The sequence below is a fragment of the Amphichorda felina genome (assembly GCF_050947745.1).
Source record: "Amphichorda felina strain 45539 chromosome Unknown scaffold_1, whole genome shotgun sequence".
In the NCBI taxonomy this organism is placed as follows: domain Eukaryota; kingdom Fungi; phylum Ascomycota; class Sordariomycetes; order Hypocreales; family Bionectriaceae; genus Amphichorda; species Amphichorda felina.
In genome coordinates this window covers 3,225,229-3,245,906 of record NW_028145049.1, presented here as the reverse complement: position 1 = coordinate 3,245,906, position 20,678 = coordinate 3,225,229, and the positions used below count along the sequence as shown (strand labels likewise).

Genomic DNA, 20,678 nt, shown 5'->3' with positions numbered 1-20,678 from the left:
ACATAACCTGGGATTATCCCGTTGCAAGGTTTTCTCCCAGAGCTTCAACCGGCCGAACTTGTATTACGAAGTGCGTGCCAAGGGGACCAATGCCAACTGCGTCGAGAACATCGCATCCCTCATCAAGTCAAATTACCGCGGGCTGAGCGGCATAATATATACCATCTCTAGGAAGCAATCCGAAGAGGTCGCAAAGAAATTATCGGAGCACGGGATTACTGCGAGCCACTACCATGCTGGTATTGATCCTGCGATAAAAGTTGCAGTTCAGACTTCATGGCAGCGGGGCGAGACCAAAGTGGTTGTGGCAACCATTGCCTTCGGTATGGGCATTGACAAGCCAGATGTGAGGTTTGTGTTCCATCACGGAATTCCTAAAAGCCTTGAGGGCTACTATCAAGAGACTGGACGAGCTGGGCGAGACGGTAAACCATCGGACTGCATCCTGTTCTACGGCAAAGGAGACATAAGGGTCTTGAAGAGGCTGATTCAGGACGGTGAGGGAAGCGAAGAGCAAAAGGAAAGACAGATGGCGATGCTGAACCGAGTCACGGCGTTTTGTGACAACAGGGCTGATTGTCGCCGAACAGAGATCCTTCGATACTTTGGCGAGGACTTTCAAGCAGCCCAGTGCCAGAAATCCTGCGACAATTGCAGGGCTGCCCTTGTGTTCGAGGAACAGGACTTCTCGACCAACGCGGTCGCCGCGCTGCAAGTCGTCCAAAATCAGAGGAAGTTGACACCTAATCAGTGCACCGATATCCTGCTCGGTAAAAAGTACCCAGATCACGAACAGCCGCGTTCTGACCAATGGTACGGTTCGGCGAAAGGCATGAAGAAGCATGAGGTGGTCCGGGTCATCGACAAGCTCCTAGCTGAGAAGGCTCTCGGCGAGTACAACGTACCCAGCAGACATGGCGTTGCGATCCAGTATCTACAGATGGGACCGTTCGCGAGAGATTTCCTCCTTGGTAATCGAAAGCTCATGTTGACCATCCAGGTGGATGATGAGGCCAAGAAACCCAAAGCCAAATCCAAGGCCAAAAAGGCCACCAAGAAGGGCAAAGAGAAAGAAACTCCCGCTGTGCAGTCAACATACGTGTCTTCTCCGGTTGAGAGACACAGAGGCCGCCGCGGGGTTGTTGAGAGCGATGAGGAGGACTTTGCGATGACGACTAATGGTTACGCCAACGATGGTTTTGTGGTTGATGATGACTACGTCGAGGATAGGGTAGAGGATGAGGAAGAAGCATTCGAACCACTTCCACGACACCGGCCAGCGAAGCCCTCGCAACCAGCCTCGAAAGCAGCCTCGAGAAGGACTGGACCACCAATTCCTACCGATACGCGAATGGAAGACCTTCCCGAGCTTCACCAAGACATGGTATACAACTTTGTCCAGGAAGCCCAGAAGCTGGAGGAGCAGATCCGAAACAAAAAGGAGCTGAGGCGCCCGCTGTTTACGGAAAAAGACTTTAGAGAGATGGCAATTCACTGGACCACATCGCTTGATCAGATGAGTCGGATACCTGGCATCGACCTCGACAAGGTTAGGGAGCATGGCCCCAAGATGCTCGCCATACTGCGGAGGTCCCACACCATGTACAAAGAGATGATGGGCCCTAATGCTGAGGCGTCGACGTCTAATCGAGATCAGGAAATAGTAGATCTGATCAGCTCTGACGGCGAGATGGATGATGATGATGAAGAGGAGGACGCAGAGGATTCTCACTATTTTAATCCGGCGACGCGGCCAGAGGTCCAAGCCTTCCACGACAGACTTCAGCAGCTCTCGTTCTTCGAGAACCAACCCGGCTCTGGCGGGAGCAGACCCAAGTCGTCCTACTCCAAGGGGGGTGGCAAGAAATGGTCTGGTGGCGGTAAGCGGTGGCCCAAGAAGGCGGGTGGCAGCGGGTTCAAACGCAAGAGTGCCGCCGGAGGCGGTAGCAGCGGCGGCGGCGCGAGGAAAGCTAGTGGCTCCTCGGCGGTGTCGCGGCCGTCCAGCTCTGGCCCCAAGAGGGATGGCAAGATAGTCAGGAAGACGGGCGGTGGGATTGGGCTGATGCCCCTGTGAGCACAAGTTTATGTTGCAATGAGCGAGCCAATGAACGGAAATATGGCGCTGGTGTTTGTGTCTTTGAACGAAGAAGAACGGGGGATCTGGCTGTTATAGCTTGCATTCTACATTCGTCATGAAGGGGGGTATCATCATGGTAGACGGCGTATGGGGGAGTCTAAATGAATTGTTATGTCTTGCATGGGATGGGACGAGGTGTTAAGGCGGAGCGTCACGGATAAAGAAATTCAAACCCAACTACTTCTCAACGCGACGGACCAGTTCTGTTCATCATCTCCTTGAATTAACTACGTAGCAGCTCATGGGTATATGTGAGGTGAAACACGTGCTCCACGCAAAAGACCTTTGTTCGCCCAAATCCTTCCTCCGAGCCGTTGCTGTCCGACCTGGGTATGCCCATAAGCACCTAGACACAGTTCTCGAGATCCGCGTGTACATGAGAGATAAAAAAGGCAGGGAAGAGATTGTCAGCGCATGGCAGCGAGGCAAGGTGTTGCCCGCTAAACAAGAAATGAATTATAAACAGAGAATGAGGCAGATTTTTGTCTCTTCCTTGATGGTTGCGTTGGGATAAAAAGAAGCCCCCGCCCGTCGAGGTTTGGAAACAGAGAAAGAGGTCGCGCCGCATCCGGACGCCATGCTGTGAAACGCAGAAATCCATTGTTCCTGAAAAGGGGTTGATGCGCCAGGCTCTCCGGACGTCGTTGAACAGTAATCAGAATCTCGTCGTCTGCGTCGAGGATCGAGGGAATAGGAGCTGGATGAGGGGGGGTACTCGTGGAATGTGTGGCAGAAAAACGAGTACCCCTAGAGTTAAAAAACTGTAAATATATGGTATCGTGCTGAAGAAGACTAATGGGCTATGGTGGCCACGTTACGCTCTCCATGCTGGTCGCTTGTCCTTGGCTTGGGCGTCCGCTCTGCGCATAGCAAGGCGAGATGCTGTTAGGGCCTGTGGACTGCTCGACCGGCCGGTGCTGGCATCCCTCCTGGCTCTGGGCTGTGGCATAACACTACTCCTCCGCGAGTTGGAGGCAAGCGAGCTCGCTGGCCGGCTGACCTGCGCCACCTCCATCGCAGAGGCGGCTCTCGGTGGCTGGAAAGAGGCTCGGCGGTAACCCGAGGCCGGGGGTGCCGAGTTTTGGACGGATAGGCGCGGTTTGTGCAAGGGCTGGGTCTGCGTGTTTGGCGAAGCAAGACGCTCACGGAACGACAACCGAGAGTGCCCAGTCCTAGTAGGGGTCTCTTCGATTCGCGGGGACTCTGAGGTCGCCCTAGCACTTGGGCTGCGGAACGTTGGGAGTTTCGACCCACTTGCTGAACCCGGCGTGGTAGATGAGGTGGCCCGCTGGTTTAGCGGGGATCCCTTCGTGTACGGGCTGGGCGTTGTGAGACTAAGGGGCTTGAAGTTGTGCCCAGTGTCGATGCCCGACGTGTTCGTGGACCCGTTCCACCTGGGCCGGTGGCCCAATGTAGACCCGGGGCGCTGGATTCTGCTTGGAGGGACGGGAGTTGTACCGGACGAGCCGGGGACTACCGATAGGCGAGAAGCGCCGGTCCTCTTGGAGGCGGAGCCGGTAGGAGCGGGAAGGGAGGAGTGCCGGCGGTTGGAGGGGACATTGCTGTGGGTGCTGGATGACCGGGTCTTTGGCCGATGCGGTCCTGGGGTATAGGGCTCGATGCCGAGGCCAGACATTATCACGGACGATGGCGGCGAGCTGCCTGGGGTTTCGTGGCCGCTGCCGACTGTCGATCGGTCGTTGGAGAGCATGCTGGAGACGGAATCCCTCAGCTGCTGGCTCCTCATGTCCACCTGTATTTCCTCAACCGTGGCATCCATCTCTCTGGTCTGTTCTTTGAGAGACGCCCACCTAGCCTCCAAGTCGGTGTGGAGGCGTAGAATCTCGCCGTTGACTGTGAGGCGATCCTTGACACCCTTGTCGATTATGGACAAGACGCGCTCGATGGCTGGCCCGTAGTGTGTCTTTTTGGCCTCATAACTTTCCATCTTCTTGGTCAAGCCAGGCGGGTTTGCCTGGTGCAAGCCGGCATCGATGGCCTCCCTGAGCTTGAAAAGCGATCGCTCGACCGACTCGTGCATCTTCTGGGCTTGCCGACCGGCACCCCGGAATACAATGACCCAGCGATCCTCGCCCAGTTCTTTGCGTAGCGATTCGGCATCCTTTTCGAGCTTCTTGTAGCTGGCGTCCAGCCCCGCACGCCGCATCTCCAACTCCTCGCATGCTGTCGGGAAGGACGGCTCGGCTCTCGCTGCGAAGACGGACAGTCGCATGGGTAGGAAATCGAGAGACGCTCTCAAGGGCTGCATCCGAGCGAACAGGGCGAGCAAACTCGAGTCGTCCTGGGAGAGGCTGGGCGTGCCGGGTGAGCTGGGGCTCATGGGAAAAGTTGGTATGCTGAGCCGACTATGTGCCTGGAGTCGAGAGGCCTGGGCCGGCGGAGTATCCTCGACAATGGTCTCGAGGTCGCCAATGTCGACGCTATCACCACTGGCAGCCGCGGCGATGCTCTTGTGCCGCCGCTCCTCCATTTCAAAGACGAGGCGGGCGAGCTCGTCCATCTCTCCCTGGATATCGCCCAGAACATTATTCCAGAGCTCTTCCCATTCCATGGCAATCTCGACTTGCCCACGGACGTTCTGGAGGGTGTTGCGAATCTTGGCCCATTCATGGACGATGGCCTCCATCTGGGTTACGGCTCGGGTCAAATCATCAGTGGAGACGCTGGCGATGTCGCTCCGAGACTGCAACTGCTCGATGGCGCTCACGTAGACGTTGATCAGCTCTTCGAAGCGGACAATTGCACTCTCCACCTCGGCTAGACCCTCCCTCCCACCTGCGGCAGACCACTCCACGTCATCATCACTGTCGAGACCCGAGATGACTTCGGAGGCCTTGGCAATCCAGCTCTTGATCTGCTCGGCGGCATTGATGAGAGCCTTGGAGGCTAGTTGGGCGGTCGGGATGGCGGAGACCTTGCTCGAAAGGGATTCGGCGTCCGGCAGCTGGAGGTATGTCAACTGGGCGAGCTGGTCGGCAAAGGAGGCGCGCGACAGAGTGTAGATGGAGCCTGGGCGATTGTGGCCCGGTGTGAAATATGAGCCCAACCCAGGAACATAATCACCCGAGTCGGCGGTAGTTGGGGAAGTGACAGCGGGCGGCGTCTGCTTGGGTGGTGGGGGTGGAGGTGCGTCTACATCGTCGTCGGTGGGGGTGGTGGTGGGAGGCTGGGTAACGCGCTCAACGTGCTCGCGACGAGTTTCGGGGATGGCCTTGGTGCCGTTGCCATTGGTGTGGTCGGGCAGACGGTACTTTTGTGTGTCCATAGCCAGCGGCTCTGATGTGCTGATCTCGGGCAGCCGTGGGCGCGGGTCGCGATCCGCGTCGGACGGCGGAGACGGCGGAGACAGCGGAGACCGCGGAGACCGCGGAGAGGTGGAAGCGGGAGATTGAGGAGGATCGACGACGATGGTGAGTGAATCGGCCGAGGGGGGCTGAAGGCGGTCGGATCTGCGGGAAGGGGAAATGGCACCGGGGCCCTTCCAAGGGCGGCCGCGCCTTATGATGACGGGGCCGAAGGAGGCAGCCTGGTGCTTCTCGTCGAGCTGGCGTAGCTGGTCTTCGTCGAGGCGGCCGATGCGGTCGTGAAGCGGCGGTGTCGTGGGGGCCACGGACTTTCTGGTGGCACCGAAACCAAGGGCTTTGAGTCGCGCGGCGAGCCCAGGGGAGGTCTTGCGGACGGCCGAGGCTGGCGGTTGTGGCTGATGGCGCGAAGAGGAAGATGAGCGAGACACGGGACGGCTGGAGGAGTCGGAGTTGTTGCTCTGGCGTCGACCTGAGTCGAATGGCAGGTGTGAAATGTCGCTCGAGACGTCGGCGAAGGTCAAGAGGTCGTCAGCGGGAAGGGCACCACCATGCTGCTGCTGTTGGAGGTCTGCCGTGGAGGGCTGGGATTGGTGGTGGTGCTGCTGCTGCTGGAGTTCAGTGTCTGCGCTGACGGTGGTGAAAGTGCCACTGATCAGACCACTGTCGGCAGGTGCAAGAACACCATCTTGGGGAGCCGTAGCAGTGTCGGCAGCGGCAGCGGCAGCGGGCTCAGCAGCAGCAAAGGGGCTGGCGTGGTGCTGGCTGGTGGTCATTTAACCCGCTGATGGGCCCCTGGACAGGTGGGGCGCCACTGAAGGTGAAACACTCGCAACGGCCTCCGTTGGATCCCACACGTTCGGTTGGAGTGGGAGAGGAGAGCAGTGGGAGTCGGGGAGTCGGGGAGTCGGGGCAAATTGACAAGGTGTCTCCTCTGGTGGATGGCTGTTTGGAGTCTTGGATGCCCTGATAGGAAAGTCGGGGGGAGCAGGGTGGTGGGCTGGTGGTGGGTTGCGCTTTGGAGTTTTGGGTCTGGTTATTATAGCAGCAGTGCGCGACGCGCGCGGACGATGAGTTGTCGCCACAATCGTAGCCAGTGTTGCGTCGTCGACGACGGTCCTTCAGTCCTCCAGTCGTCAGGCCTGGGTCGGGCTTGATGAATGCCGTGTTGGATGGATCGAAGCGGACAGTATGGATAATGGGCACGCACAAAACTGCAACGGCGTGTCGCGCCCAAGTGGCTCCCTCCGTGGGTTCCGTAGCCGTAGCTCAAGAAGAGTCGCTGTCCAGGCAAGCACAGGAGGTGTCGCTCATGGTGAGACGTCGGGGCGCGTCGGTCAATGCTCGTCTGCTGTTTTTTTCTGTCTGTCCCTCTCCCTCTCTCCCTTTTTTAACACGTACAAAGCAGCGGCCCGGCAGAGAGAGGCGCTGGACCGGCGGGCGAGAGGATCGGATGAGAAGGTAAGAAGTAAGGACTAAGGAGGAGGTGGAATAAGAGACAGGAAAAAATGAGTGGAAAATGAGTGGAAAATGAATGAAAGAAGCGAAGGCGATGAGACACGCTGAGACGAGAGACACGCTGCACCAAAGGGGACGCCAAAGTAAGGGAGGGAAGGATCAGTGGAGGGAAGGAGAGGTTGAAGAGGAAGGGCCCTAAGGAGAGGCGAAATGGCAATTGACGATGTGGATGGATGGGCTGGAATGGATCATGACTGAACTCAGTTCTCCCAACCCTCGCCCTTGGAGTCAGACTCTTCACTGCCTCCCAGACTCCCCGTCATCGCTGTGCAGCATTTCAATTCAAATATCTGCTGCTGTTATGCTATCAATTTCTTGCCCCATCGACGTGCTGTTCGTTTGTTAGCCTGTCTGTTTGTTCGGTGTATCCGTTGCCCGCCTGCTCCTGCCCGTCCTACGAGTACATCCAGCGTCTCTCCGAGCCTCGCCCTCAAAGTGCCTCCCCCCCGTTTGTCGCTGAGCAACAACTGAGCAACAACCGCAATTCGCCTGTGGGTGATGACGACCCGAAGCCCTGGAGCACAGTCTGCCTCGACCTATCCTCATTTCTTGTGGCGACGAGTCGACGACCAACCCGTAATTAAGCCATATCCACTCCCCAGTCACAGGGTGCTACCCCCGGCCCCCGGGGACTCATCTTGGAAACGAGGAGCCCAGGACTTCTCCAGGGCTCTCAGGAGCCGCCTTGTCAAGACTTGGCCTGGATCATCATGGCCGCCATCCAGATTACGCTGTTCGTCACTTCGGATGAGATATCATGAGAAGGGAGACTATTCATCGGTCGACTGGGCGGGCATGGGATGAGATGGATGACTTCACCGGCTCACTTGGCCAAAACCAACCAAAGGACGGAGTAATGCCGTTGGCAATCAATCAACCAGACATGGCCTGTTTGAGCTTGGTCCACGGCTAGCGGCGGATCCGAACAAGGGGCCGCCGGGAAGTCCCTTGGGTTGGGTCTGTCAGTCCTGTCAGTCAGTCCGTCAGAGACTCGGAGCCTGAGGACTGTCCATCGCTGCTGAACCGACCACAGTCAGTGCTTTGGTGCTTGGCCATGATCGGAGCAGATCATCAGGACGGTATTGGGACAGACTACCTACGAGTACTCGTACTTGTACTTGCCTATGCCACAGAGACGACGGGATTGGGATGAGGCTGAGACAGGAGACTCGCCCTGACAGGTTATTACCATTTAAAAAAGATGTGACGGCCAACCTGCATCCGCCGCCTCACGCTTCTTCCACCTGCACGAACACCCTCTCAATACTACTTACTACCTATTGATTCGGTCTTTTTTGCCCCCCTTCCCCCCATTCGCGTCGTTGCTCCCCGCAATCGGACGCGTGCTGCAATCTCTCGACTGGGGCTTCACAGCCTTCACAAGTTCACTGGTTGACAGTTGACTGGCCAGCAGTGTGCCAGTGGCCACCATCAACCTGGAACCTCCCGAACAGGTCCCTGGTGCCTGCAGCAGTCCTGCACCCACTCACTGTGTGCCAGACTCTCAGACTCCTCCCAGCTGGATCCCACCGCCCCTGACATTTACAGGCCTGCGGGACCGACATCCCACCAAACTTCACCCCGACAACCAGATGTGAACATGGAAACATACGAGCACAGCACATAAGCATACGTTACCTCGCCATCCTTCCTCCCCAGCGATCTTGTTTCTGCCTTTGTCTGCTGCCTTCATCTGCCTTCATCTGCCTCCGTCCGTCGTTTTCTCTCCCGAAAGCCTGCAGTGCAGTGCAGTGACACCCCCGTCCATCGCTCGATCCGACAGCGCCGCTCCCGTTACCTGCCATACCACGTCCGATCTGGATTCTCACGCCATTCTCTGAACTCCTGGCTGCGTTTGCACCTCGACAGCTTCTCGCGGCTGACTGGCCATCCTGATACACCCGGCGCTGCTCTACGTCACCTCGACCAACCGAACGCACCCCATGGCCACCGCAAACGAGCGCCAGCAACCACCCGCACGATGCGGCTCCCCGTCTCCCGACACCTTGCCCACCCCGGCCATTGGCCCCTACTCTGAGCTGCCGCGCTGCCTGTCCGCCACCTCGTCCGCCTCCGGTACCACAGACGCCGCCTCCCGGGACTCATCCATGTCTCTGAGTAGCGACTCGGGCAACCATCCCCGCAGCCGCTCACGGCCTCCGCGCCCCGTCTCCTACGGCTATGGTGACCCCAAGACCCGCCGTAGGGGCTACATGCGGCCCCAGGCCACCGACTTTGCTGCCAGCGCCAAGTCTCGCGAGAGCGTCATGAGCCTCGGCAGCATCGCCCATCTGCAGTACTACTTTGCCCGCACCGGACTCCTCGACGGCAAGGGCGGCCAGCTCGCCCGGAAGAAGTCCCGCCACCCTGCCACCCTCGATCTCTCCGCCCTGGAAACGACTGGTCCTACCCCCAAGATTGTTGGAACCGACGTCGACTCCTCCTACGCTTCCATGGGGAGCAGCCCTGATCTGGGCGCTCAGTCGTTTGGCACCGGAGCCCTCACCCAGTCCCCCATCGAGGATATGGACGACGAATACTATGATGGCCTCGCCTCGCCAGAGCCCGGGATGCTCCCGCCAACCGTCAGTACATATCACCACAGGGAGAAGGTTGTCCCCAAGCCGCCGACAATACTGGAGCTCAAGGCGGACCTGGAGACGACTCTTGCCGACGCCACCAAGGCTCTCCAGGAGGTTCAGCAACGAAAGGAGGGGACATTTGTAGAGAGTCCCGACACACCACAGCTCCCAAACATGCCGGATGAGAACACGCAGAGCTGGTACGAGCTGCAGGGAATGCAGATTCTCGACGTCTCGACCCTGGCCATCAGGGCAGCCAAGATGTACTACACGGCGCACGAGCTCCCAGACCGACTGGATTCGATCAAGTCGGAAAAGCAGATCCGCATGGACCTGCTAGGCGTCATGGAGGTGCTGAAGCAGATGGCTACCCGCAACTTCAAGGGCGGAATGAAGGATGAGGAGATCAAGACTATCAGCAGCTGGATCGACAGCGTGCTCGACATACTCAGACGTGAGGCCGAGATTGAAGCTGCCGAGCAGGCCGAGCGAGCGAGCTGGACGTGGCTGGAAGGGGACTGGACGGGGCGGGAGATGGCTCGCGAGCGGGCGTTTCTCCTCTCCATGGATCCAGAGGCGGAACCGCTTCCCGAGTGGGCGCCGGTATCAGACGTCGCCGAGACCCCCACTCCTTTCCTCCAGGAGATGCAGAACGGGCTGCGGCTTGTCAAGCTGCACAACGCTGCGGTCAAGAAATCCCGGAGGCGGTTCGGGGCCATCCCGACCTTCCACACGGACACGCAGAAACCGTACCGCTGCGCGGACAACCTCCGCTACTGGGTCAAGGCAGCCGAGCTGCGCTTCGAGGTGATGCTCGTGGTCGACGTCATGGGGGTCGTGAACAACACCGGGCCCGAGGCGTGGGAGGTCTTTGAGAAAGCTATCCTCCAGTGGTGCCGCCATGTGCGAGAGGAGCTCACCAATGAGCTAGGAATATGATGGCGCGCATTCCTCTTTGACAGATGATGACGATTTCACGCCGCATACGCTTTCTCCCTTCTCTCTTCGTTGCGATACTTTTTTTTTTCTTTTTGGTATATTATAATTACATGCCCCGCGCCTGGCTTCAGAGCTATCCTTGACCCCTCATAATATCCTTAGCTGGGTTGGGCTGCATGAGGTCTCACAACCTCCAATCTAGTTTAGTTAGTACATTCTAGCATATACCCCCTTGGCATAGGCTTTAGGCGCACTTGAATTTCATTCATATATTCCACTCTGAGGCCGTTTGCGTACCGTCGAATTATCTACGAGCACCTGCACATTATTGTTGTTGGGGGAGGGGACACGGAGCTATCTACATTGGTCTTGGGACGGGGCAACACAAACTTAGTAGGAGAGCCGACGGTCAAGAAAGTTCAAGGGAATAGGAGGTGGTGTATTATCGAACAAACAAACTATCTACTAATAACATTATAGAAATCCGGACCCAAAAATCAAAACCCAACTCCTGTACTCGGGGCATCCTACTCAATATCGACCTTGTGGATCTCCGTCCACTCCTTCTCCTCCCTCGGCACCTTGGGCGCCGTCACCACCAGCACGCCGTCCTCCATCCTCGCCGAGATGTCCATCGTCTCGATCTCGTCGTCCCCGGGCAGCGCGACGTGCCTCTCGAACAGCCCGACGCGGCGCTCCCCGCCGCCCTGCAGCGTGGCCAGGAAGGCCTCGTCGCCGGGGCGGTGCACCACGCCCGCGATGCACAGCTGCCGCGCCTCGGCGTCCCAGGTCACGCCCACGTCTTCCTTGCGCGCGCCGGGGATCGCGACGTGCAGGACGTAGGCGGCCGGGGTGTTGAAGGTGTCGACGGGCGGGGCGAAGGCGTCGGTGTCGGCGTCGGCGTCGGCACCGGCGTTGGCATTGGCGTTCTGGGGCTGGGGCATGTAGTTGCGGAGGTTCTGGAAGATGGGGTGGGAGCCCATGGCATGCATCATGCTGGTAAAATCGAAGGGAGGAGGGGGGTGATGGGGATGGGGACCGTGGTGAGACCCATGATGGCGACCCCCGTGGCGGAAGGGCCCGCCTCCACGGCCGCATCGACCGGGACGGCCTCGAGGACCGTGATGATAATCATCGCCGTCCTCTGGGGCTACTTCGGCGGGGTCGGGGGCAGCGGTGCTCTCGGCCCTCATGGTCTCGAAGGACTGGTCCCTCTCATTGTTGGAGCCCTGCTGGCCAGTCTCCTGGGGAGTGCCATCCCCGTTGGCGGTGTAGTCGCGGTAATAGCCGTGACGCCCACCGTGGCGCCCAGCACGACGACCCCAGGGGCCGCCGCGGCGCCCCCAAGGGTTTCCTTGAGCAAAGTCGGCAGTATCAGGGCCGGGGCCGCCAAAGGGGAAGAAGCCCGCGGTAAAGGGGGGAGCCGAGTGGTGGTCGACACCCTCACCGGGGGGTCCGTTGGGATCGAAGGACCTGAGGAGGTCCCAGATATTCATGGGTTGTTGTTGGGAAGACATTTTCGAGCTTGTGAGCTGGATAATAGTGTATCTGAAAAGAGTATAGATTGATGGGAATTTGTCTGGATGGGGGAGGTGAGGCTGGCATTTATATACCACTGCTACTACTACGCATATTGTCACGCCATCATGTCTACAAGCGGTTCGCACGCAGGCAGGCTGGCATGCGTCAGACCAGGCAGTAGGGCTGGCGTGCAGATGTCGCCTCCTCTACCATTCTAATAGAAACCATTCGATGGCGGGCGAATAGTCCTGGTCGTATCTCCGATGGTGGTGGCCAGGCAAAGTGAGGCGAGGAGTCGCCACGCGTCTAGCAGGAGTGTGGTACGCGTACGCATCGCAGTGATGACTCTTGACGGCCAGGAATTCCGCTAGACGGTGCCGGAAAGCCGGAAATGCGGGGGGGAGGGAGGCGATAGTTAGACTCGGACAATATGAAGTCCGACGGGCGGGTTCGGTGTAAATCCTAGTCATGAGCCGGATTGTCGAGGTAGAATCGTGCCTTGCCGTGTGGTATGTTACATACCTAGAGCATCAACAACTCTGTGTTCCCAAGACAGGCAGAAGCTAGGTAACAAGGCGTTTTCGGTGTTTCTACTTAAGCCCGCTGATGGTATTTTGCCTATGAGCAGAGATGGGGTGTACCATCGTCATACTCCGGCAATTTATATTGTTTAATGCTCCGGAAGGTTAGAGGAGGATAAAGAACCGTAAAATCATATTCGTACAAGTACTTCGTACCTTGGAGAGGCTCGGATCCCCGACAGACGCCGAGCCGCCGGCTAGAGGGCCCGCTCCTGCCCGTCCAGCCCATCCTTTTACCCAACTGGGAAAGCACGAGACCAGCCACTGGATGGCAGGAGCCACCACAGCATGTACTATGTACGACTACGTAGGTCAGCACACGGCACTCCAAACAAGAGTTCTCAGCTGGCCGGGGAAACATCAAAGGATAATTTCCCGTCAGAATTGATCAAACTACCTATTATGGATAAAACACAACTTGGCAGTCAAGCCTCACGGCCAGATGATGGAACGGGCAAGATGAGTGCGGAAATTCACGGGCCGCGTTGATTGGAGGATTACTCGCGGCTTAGAAATGCCATCCGTCGTTCGCAATCGATAACCGCTCTTGCGCTGTCCTCCGGCCACTTTTTCGACAACTCCCTCCTCCAAGCAATGCTCTCTGAATCATGGGCTCCTCCCAATCCGTCCCAAGCATCATGAACGCCCCAGCAGCAGCTCCCGCCGCCCGTGCGCATTAACCCCCCCTTTCCGCGAATCCAGACAGACAACCCGCTGACAAGTTATACCTACAGAGGCTCCCACGGCCGCACCGGCCTCGACGTCCAACAACACCTCCAAGCCTAAGGTGCGCCCGCCATTTCCTCTCTCCCCCGAGAATCCCGGGTTTCCAATGCTGTCATCTGGGCACACTTGCTGACACGCCTCCTTCCTTTTAGCCGTGCTGTGTGTGCAAGGAAGAAAAGGCCAAGCGGGACGAGTGCATGCTCTTCTCCAAGGCCGAAGACCCGGCCGCCGACTGCAAGTCCCTCGTCGAACAGTACAAGAGCTGCATGGCTGGTTACGGATACGCTGTCTGAAAAGAGGATGATAAATTGATGGGAGAAAGGGTGTTAGCTACGGCTGTGTACAGTATCGCGGGCGTGTATAATAATGTCATAGACGGTTTGGGCAAAATCACACAAGGAGTCACTTCCTCGCTCTCGGATACTCGACATTGTCGGGCAACACGCTTTATGGGGCCGTATGGGAATAATTTGCCTCTTCCTTGGAGGCCTTGGGGTCTTTCGACTATAGCTACGGCCATGGCCGCATCCCTCAGTGTAGAGCCTGTCGCGCTTCATCCAGCACCAACCTCGTTTCGTCCAACCTGCCCTCATAGCCCACCAGAATCATAGCCTCAACCTCCTTCATCCGCGCGTGCATGCCCACAACCAGCTCCATCATCTGCGCCTCGATCTGCTTCCTCCTCTCCACACTCTCAACCAAGATGGCGACATTCTTTGCCTGCGCATTGATACTGTACCAAAACGACCTTAGTCACCATTTATGTATGGAGGATTGGGGCTGGAATACCTTTGCTGCCGCTGCTGCTCGTAATGCCTCTGGACCCGGGACCGCAGCTCCCCCAGCGCCGTGTGGCTGTCAGCGACGACCGACCTGAGCCTCTCCTCTTTCTGCTTCCTCAGCTGCCCCGATAGCTAACTTAGCATTGAGGCTACTGCCTGGTTGATACTGGAGCAGTTTCTTACCTCCTGGATACGGCGCTGGGCCTCCAACACGGACATGGCGGAGTCGGACTCGTCCTCGGAGGACGCTAGCCGCGCCTTGGGCTTCGCTCTGGCAGGCATGATGACAAGCGGAACTTCAAGGTGTATATGAAAATGAGGAAAAGTTTAAGCTCACACGGGCAAGGTAGAGATGAGAATAGGTAGGTAGTTCTAAAGGTTAGGCTTTCCGAGGTGCCTAGTGGTGAGATGAGTGGGCAGATGTGAGGGAAGCTGTGAAGCTGGGGAGGAAGGAGCGGCCCCGTCGTACCTAACTTGGGAGTGAAATTGATAGACCTGCCTCTTGAGTCCCAGTGAACTTGGATTCCATACTTCAGCCGAATCATGAGAAATTGAAAGTCACGAGAATCAACCCTTAGTAGAGGTAGTGTCCCGACTTCTTCACATTGTTACGGGCATAATTTAGGGGGTAGGGTGGATGGTTCATAGCAGCTCCGCAGTTGCCCCTTTTGGTATTATCATACAGCTTCCTGGCGGAGTATTATGCTTTTATCTCGTCAGAGCAATGTCGTCTATCCTCAGAATCATCTTGACCGTCTCCGCAGCCAGCTCGATAGCACTCGTGCTCACCAGCAGCGGCTGGAGCACGTTCTCCTTGGAGATGTTGGTGTTGACACCTCCGGACTTGATGCTCACTCCGGCATTCTTCTCTCCCATCTCATGCCTGTGGCGCAGCTCCGTCACCACCTTAATGCTGTTAAGGCCAGCGTTCTCAGCGAGCGTCGTAGGGATCACCTCCATCGCATCGGCAAAGGCCTTCCAGCAGATAGCCTCAGTGCCAGTCAAGCTGCGGGCCTGCTTAGACAGCTGGGCTGCAATCTCAATCTCGGCGGCGCCACCACCCGCAATGAGGGCCTTCTTCTTAACCAGACAGCGCACCACACACAGGGCGTCGTGCAGACTGCGCTCTGCCTCCTCCAGAATGAGGCTGTTGGCACCACGGACCACCACGGACACGGTCTTGCCCGTCGCCTTGGCCCCAAAGACCTTGACCAACCTGCTTCCGTTCGACTGCACCTCCTCCACCAAGTCTGCCGATCCCAGCTTGTCCGCCGTGAAAGATTCAATGTCGGCAATGGGCTTGCAGCCCGTTGACTTGCAGATGAACTCAACCTCGTCGCGCTCAATGTCCTTGATGGCCATGATGCCGAGCTTCGCCAGGAAATGCAACGACAGGTCGTTGACAGCGTCTCGCAGGATCGACTTCTGAATCAGCAGCACATTGCAGCCCGCCTTCTTGATCTTCTTCGCCATGTTGAGGAGATATAGACGCTCCTCCTTGACAATCTTGTCCATCTGTCGGTAGTCGTTGACCTGAACGGTGTTCTCCATCTGAGCGTATCGTCAGCACAATCTTTAAACTAGGTACCAAGGAGGGTTGGGGTCAGCGTACATCAGGCTTGGGGGGGCTGAGCTGGAACTGAATGAGACCGATCTTAGCCTTCTCCATCCTGATCGGGCCACTGGCGTTCTTCAGAACGGACTGGTTAAGAACCAGGCCGTCAACCAGCTCACTGTCCTCGATCGTCCCTCCCACTTTCCTGATGATGCGAATGTTCTTCAGATCAACATTGTCGGCCGTCTTGATATCGATGGTCTTGACGACCGAGTTGACCGCCATGGGGCCAAGGAGATTGGAGTACTGAGACACAATCTTGGAGGACAGCGATGTGTTGGCAGCTTGCAGCAGCGATCCCGTATCGTTCAGGGTGATGGGGAGGGACATGTCGTGCAGGACCTCGACGGCAGCGGCTGCCGCCCTCTGGAAGGACTCTGAGATGACCGCGGGGTGGATACCCTTGGACAGAAGCCTCTCCGCGGCACCGAGAAGGCTGCCGCAGATGACGACGACGGAGGTGGTACCGTCACCGGCCTCAACATCCTGAGCTCCCGCCAAGTTGACCAGCATCTTCGCCGTGGGGTGCATCACCGACATGCTCTTCAACATGGTGTGGCCGTCGTTGGTGATAATCGTCTCGCCCTTTCCGCTTCGAATCATCTTGTCCATGCCTCGGGGGCCGAGAGAGGTTCGGACGGCATCAGCGACAGCTGCAACATTGTCAGCGAGGTTCCTCATGTCGATATACAGCTGTAGGTTGTACCTCGTGCGGCGACAATGTTGGACGACCGCACCGCCATGGGCTTCTCCTTATCCTGCCTGGGGTTAGCGGGGCACTCGGTAGCTTCCCTGGAGCTGCACTGACCCTGAAGGTGGCATTTGAATTGTTGCCGCCGGATGCTGTTACAGCAGCCATCTTTGGAGTCTTCTGAAAGTTCCCTTTTTCTCACACAAGAACGGTTGCTGGTCAGCGGTTGTGAGAAAGACGATTTTGGCGGGTTGTTGGAAGCCTCGAGATATCCCACTTTCTGCCCTAGGAGGTGTGGTGCTCTCCGCCATCTACGTCCCAGAATTTTTGGCCCCGGACCAGCAGATGATCCTCCTCCGAGCTCTACTGGACACACGAGACACACCAGCCACACCAGCCACACCAGCCCCAAACCAGCGTAGCCTCCCAACCTGCCATGGCCCGTCGTAGTGCTGGTGGGTCCCGTACGTGCAGCTCCAGGCTCAAGGCAGCCCAGATTACGGAATGCTTCCATGACCTTCATCATCACCAAACCACCACCACCACGAACCCATCGCCTTCCACGATCATACGCCTCCTGACCCCTACTACCGAACACAGCGAAAATACACACTACTATTACATACATCTCCTGGCACACGTAGCCGGCGGACGTCACCATGGTGAGCTGGGTGGCCATAGCGTTTCCCAACGCACCCGTCGCTAACTGTCCCATTAGCCTTCCGCGACCGGCCAGAACTGGGAGAAGTACCAGAAGAACTACGCCGACGATGAGGTAGAAGAGAAGAAGATCACACCACTGACGGACGAGTATGTACTACAATCCTCACACCGGTACGACTGGGAAGCTTACATGGCGAACGCAGGGATATCCAAGTCCTCAAGACATACGGTGCCGCCCCGTACGGCGCTGCGCTCAAGAAGCTCGAGAAGCAGATCAAGGAGAAGCAACAAAGTGTCGACGAGAAGATTGGAGTCAAGGTAATCTCCCCAGCTGTCGGGCTTGCGTCTGATCAACTACTGATGCCGCGCAGGAGTCAGATACCGGCCTCGCACCTCCACACCTGTGGGATGTCGCCGCCGACCGCCAACGCATGTCCGAGGAGCAACCGTTCCAGGTAGCACGGTGCACCAAGATCATTGCGGATGAGAAGGGCGACGAGTCGAAGAGCAAATATGTCATCAACGTTAAGCAGATCGCTAAGTTCGTCGTGCAACTTGGAGAGCGTGTCAGCCCGACGGATATCGAAGAGGGGATGCGTGTAGGTGTGGACCGAAACAAGTACCAGATCATGCTGCCGCTGCCGCCCAAGATCGATGCCAGCGTTACCATGATGACGGTTGAGGAGAAGCCCGATGTCACCTACGGCGATGTCGGTGGCTGCAAGGAGCAGGTGGAGAAGCTCAGGGAGGTTGTCGAGATGCCGCTGCTGTCGCCTGAAAGGTTCGTCAACCTTGGTATCGACCCTCCGAAGGGTGCTCTACTCTACGGTCCTCCGGGAACTGGCAAGACTCTGTGCGCGCGGGCCGTCGCCAACAGGACAGATGCTACTTTCATCCGCGTGATCGGTAGCGAGCTGGTGCAGAAGTACGTCGGTGAGGGCGCGAGGATGGTCCGCGAACTGTTCGAGATGGCACGGACAAAGAAAGCCTGCATCATCTTCTTCGACGAAATCGACGCTGTCGGTGGTGCTCGATTCGACGACGGTGCCGGCGGTGACAACGAAGTCCAACGAACCATGCTGGAACTCATCACCCAGCTCGACGGCTTCGACGCCAGAGGCAATATCAAGGTCATGTTCGCCACCAACCGACCGTCGACTCTTGACCCCGCCCTGATGAGGCCCGGACGAATCGACCGCAAAATCGAGTTCTCCCTGCCCGACCTCGAGGGCCGAGCAAACATCCTGCGTATCCACGCCAAGAGCATGTCGGTCGAGCGCGACATCCGCTGGGAGCTCATCTCGCGACTGTGCCCCAACAGCACCGGTGCGGAGCTACGCAGCGTGTGCACCGAGGCCGGCATGTTCGCCATCCGGGCCCGGAGAAAGGTCGCCACGGAGAAGGACTTCCTCAGCGCCGTGGACAAGGTCATCAAGGGAAACCTCAAGTTCAACTCGACGGCGACGTATATGCAATACAACTAGCGCGGGGTGGGGTGTTTGTATTTTATCTTATGGTGTAAGAGTAAATGGAACTTGGCCACGGACGGTTCTAGACTTGATAGGGCGCTTCGACGGTGAATAGAAAGGGCGTTGAAGCTACAGTCTTTGGTGGCCATCATTCGTTTACTTTGCAATACTACTAGTGGATAATTGGTATCAAATCCCTGGGTGAAGCTCAGAATTGTTGGTGTGAATTACCTATCTACTACCAGCTGGTGTGTCTAATGTGGGCATTGCCGCTGCCTCGAAACCCGTCATAATCCTATAAAGCTATGCCAGAGTGTTAAGCCACAGGCTCAATCAGGGCGTCTACACCCATGTCCACAATATAGTAATGTCCGTCCTCTCATGTACCAGTTTTTTTTTTTTTTTAGAAAAAAAAAAAGACTTCAAAATGCCCTGCAAGTTACTCGTGTGTCGGGTGTTTCCCCCTTGTTGGTGGCACATTGCATGGCTGAGGTATTCGAATCGGCTCGGCTTGGGTACAGGGTCCAGCCGGGGAAGGTCGTAAGGTCGTTGTCGTACGTTCCACTAGCCGTGGTTCACATCAGCCAACCGCCCCGTCGAGTGCCAGGTGGCACGCCCAGCATGCCACCTCGCCGCCCAACTCATTCTGCTCGACGCAGCATCGCCGGCATATTATGCTCTGATGCCCTCGCGCCTTCCACGACCACTCCGTATTGTCCTGGCGCTTGCCACCCTCCACCTCTTCCGTGGTTCGTGCTTGTGTGGACGAGTCCACCTCGTAGCCGTCGTCGTCAGCATCGGCATCCTGCATCTGAAAGGACCGCGACAGAGCCTCCTGTTGAGAGACGACGGATCCCACATCCACGTTCCAGCCTTGGCACTCCCGGATGCAAATGTAGCACGTCCACTCGCCGCAGCCTTGACAGTATGCAAAGGAGTCTAGATGGTTCTTCCTCGTCGGGTGGGTGGAGCAGACGTGGCACGGTGTCAGCAGGGCGTTGGGCCGCGGCTTCACGGTGAGTGATGGTGATTGTGTCTGGTCGCGAGAGGGACGCCGCCTGTGTTTGGGGATATGGTTGTCATTGTCGGTTTTGTGGATATATAGGTCGTCATGGTTGATGCGTGCGCGTTTTGAGGGCAGGGGGAGGACCTTGCGTGGGCGATCAGAGTGCTGGTCGTAGAAGAATGAGTCTCCTTGCTGCTTGGGGTTGTAGAGCCCGTAGACGGGGGCTACATGGTCGTCGTCATCTTCAGGTCTTCTCCGCTTCCGTGCCGGATGAACAAACGGCATCATTCGACACTTCGTATCGTATCCCGTCAACGTGTCCAGAGGATGAGGGTGAGGGCGAGGTAAGCTTAGTTGGATTCGAGACGGTAAGCTGATCAAAGGCCAGGGACCAGAAAGTCGCGGCGCCTTGGGTTTAAATAGAAAGACACATATCAAGAACCCTATCGACGGCTCTTTTTTGTGTGGAAGAGTATTTGCAAGGAAGAAAAGGTTGGTGTCAGGGTGACTAGAGGGATGGTGTCTTGGAGGTGAATGCCGTGGCGAGGGGATGGGAAAATGGCCAGCCGCGACTGCCCGTTGGTTTCCAGGCGGTTTCCAGGCGGTTACTGGGCCAAGAGTCCCAAGACGGGTGGCACACAGTGGTGGTTGGCTGGTCGTCAGGGCCAAGTTATTGGTGGCTGGATCGGCCCTGGAGGCTCCTTCAGTGGGCCCTGAGACTTCCCAAGCCAACCTGAATTGGTCCATGGAGCCGAGACATTGATAACTGGATGGGCTCGGCTTTGCTGGAAGCTTCACGACCTGCGATGATTGCCAGGCCCAAAGCCCCAAGTTGTTTCGATCCTTAGTGGCCATTAAAAGACAACGCATGCTACAAAAGAAGCTTCTAATGGTGGACCAGCCACTCGCCACAGAACACATCCTATATTTCACACTGGCACGCTAGTAGGACGAAACTGCCATGTTGTCTCCGCGACTTTCTGGCCACGGCTGGCTGCACAGTATTATAACCATTCCCCCCAACAATGGATCCATAGATTTTAAACAAAGTAAATGATGGAAATGGTTATCTGATTTACACTCTACTAGCTTCCGCTTCTTCTCCAAACCCTCTCCTCGACTCTT

General features: G+C 57.2%; 8 protein-coding genes across 8 annotated transcripts; 3 read left to right on the top strand and 5 right to left on the bottom strand.

Moving 5' to 3' along the window:
* Positions 1-2,951: 2,951 nt before the first annotated feature.
* Positions 2,952-6,236, bottom strand: ACO1O0_001039 (uncharacterized protein; the record flags this gene model as incomplete). The annotated part of the gene is made up of 1 exon (XM_083190532.1): positions 2,952-6,236. One exon carries the CDS (start codon positions 6,234-6,236, stop codon positions 2,952-2,954), a length of 3,285 nt encoding a protein of 1,094 aa, XP_083054391.1.
* A 2,685-nt stretch (positions 6,237-8,921) lies between these two features.
* ACO1O0_001038 (uncharacterized protein) lies at positions 8,922-10,499 on the top strand (the record flags this gene model as incomplete). Its single annotated transcript, XM_083190531.1, has 1 exon — positions 8,922-10,499. One exon carries the CDS (start codon positions 8,922-8,924, stop codon positions 10,497-10,499), a length of 1,578 nt encoding a protein of 525 aa, XP_083054390.1.
* Positions 10,500-11,026: 527 nt separating this feature from the next.
* On the bottom strand, positions 11,027-12,016 carry ACO1O0_001037 (HSP20-like chaperone; the record flags this gene model as incomplete). Its single annotated transcript, XM_083190530.1, has 1 exon — positions 11,027-12,016. One exon carries the CDS (start codon positions 12,014-12,016, stop codon positions 11,027-11,029), a length of 990 nt encoding a protein of 329 aa, XP_083054389.1.
* Positions 12,017-13,239: 1,223 nt separating this feature from the next.
* Positions 13,240-13,620, top strand: COX17 (copper metallochaperone COX17; the record flags this gene model as incomplete). Its single annotated transcript, XM_083190529.1, has 3 exons — positions 13,240-13,270; positions 13,336-13,388; positions 13,480-13,620. 3 exons carry the CDS (start codon positions 13,240-13,242, stop codon positions 13,618-13,620), a joined length of 225 nt encoding a protein of 74 aa, XP_083054388.1.
* Positions 13,621-13,858: 238 nt separating this feature from the next.
* On the bottom strand, positions 13,859-14,391 carry ACO1O0_001035 (uncharacterized protein; the record flags this gene model as incomplete). Its single annotated transcript, XM_083190528.1, has 3 exons — positions 13,859-14,060; positions 14,117-14,241; positions 14,293-14,391. 3 exons carry the CDS (start codon positions 14,389-14,391, stop codon positions 13,859-13,861), a joined length of 426 nt encoding a protein of 141 aa, XP_083054387.1.
* Positions 14,392-14,817: 426 nt separating this feature from the next.
* CCT4 (chaperonin-containing T-complex subunit CCT4) lies at positions 14,818-16,583 on the bottom strand (the record flags this gene model as incomplete). The annotated part of the gene is made up of 4 exons (XM_083190527.1): positions 14,818-15,660; positions 15,722-16,377; positions 16,431-16,482; positions 16,533-16,583. The coding sequence occupies 4 exons, from the start codon at positions 16,581-16,583 to the stop codon at positions 14,818-14,820; spliced, it is 1,602 nt and encodes a 533-aa protein (XP_083054386.1).
* Positions 16,584-17,074: 491 nt separating this feature from the next.
* Positions 17,075-18,562, top strand: RPT1 (proteasome regulatory particle base subunit RPT1; the record flags this gene model as incomplete). Its single annotated transcript, XM_083190526.1, has 4 exons — positions 17,075-17,077; positions 17,134-17,225; positions 17,282-17,396; positions 17,450-18,562. 4 exons carry the CDS (start codon positions 17,075-17,077, stop codon positions 18,560-18,562), a joined length of 1,323 nt encoding a protein of 440 aa, XP_083054385.1.
* Positions 18,563-19,127: 565 nt separating this feature from the next.
* On the bottom strand, positions 19,128-19,838 carry ACO1O0_001032 (uncharacterized protein; the record flags this gene model as incomplete). Its single annotated transcript, XM_083190525.1, has 1 exon — positions 19,128-19,838. The coding sequence occupies one exon, from the start codon at positions 19,836-19,838 to the stop codon at positions 19,128-19,130; it is 711 nt and encodes a 236-aa protein (XP_083054384.1).
* Between the last annotated feature and the right edge of the window lie 840 nt (positions 19,839-20,678).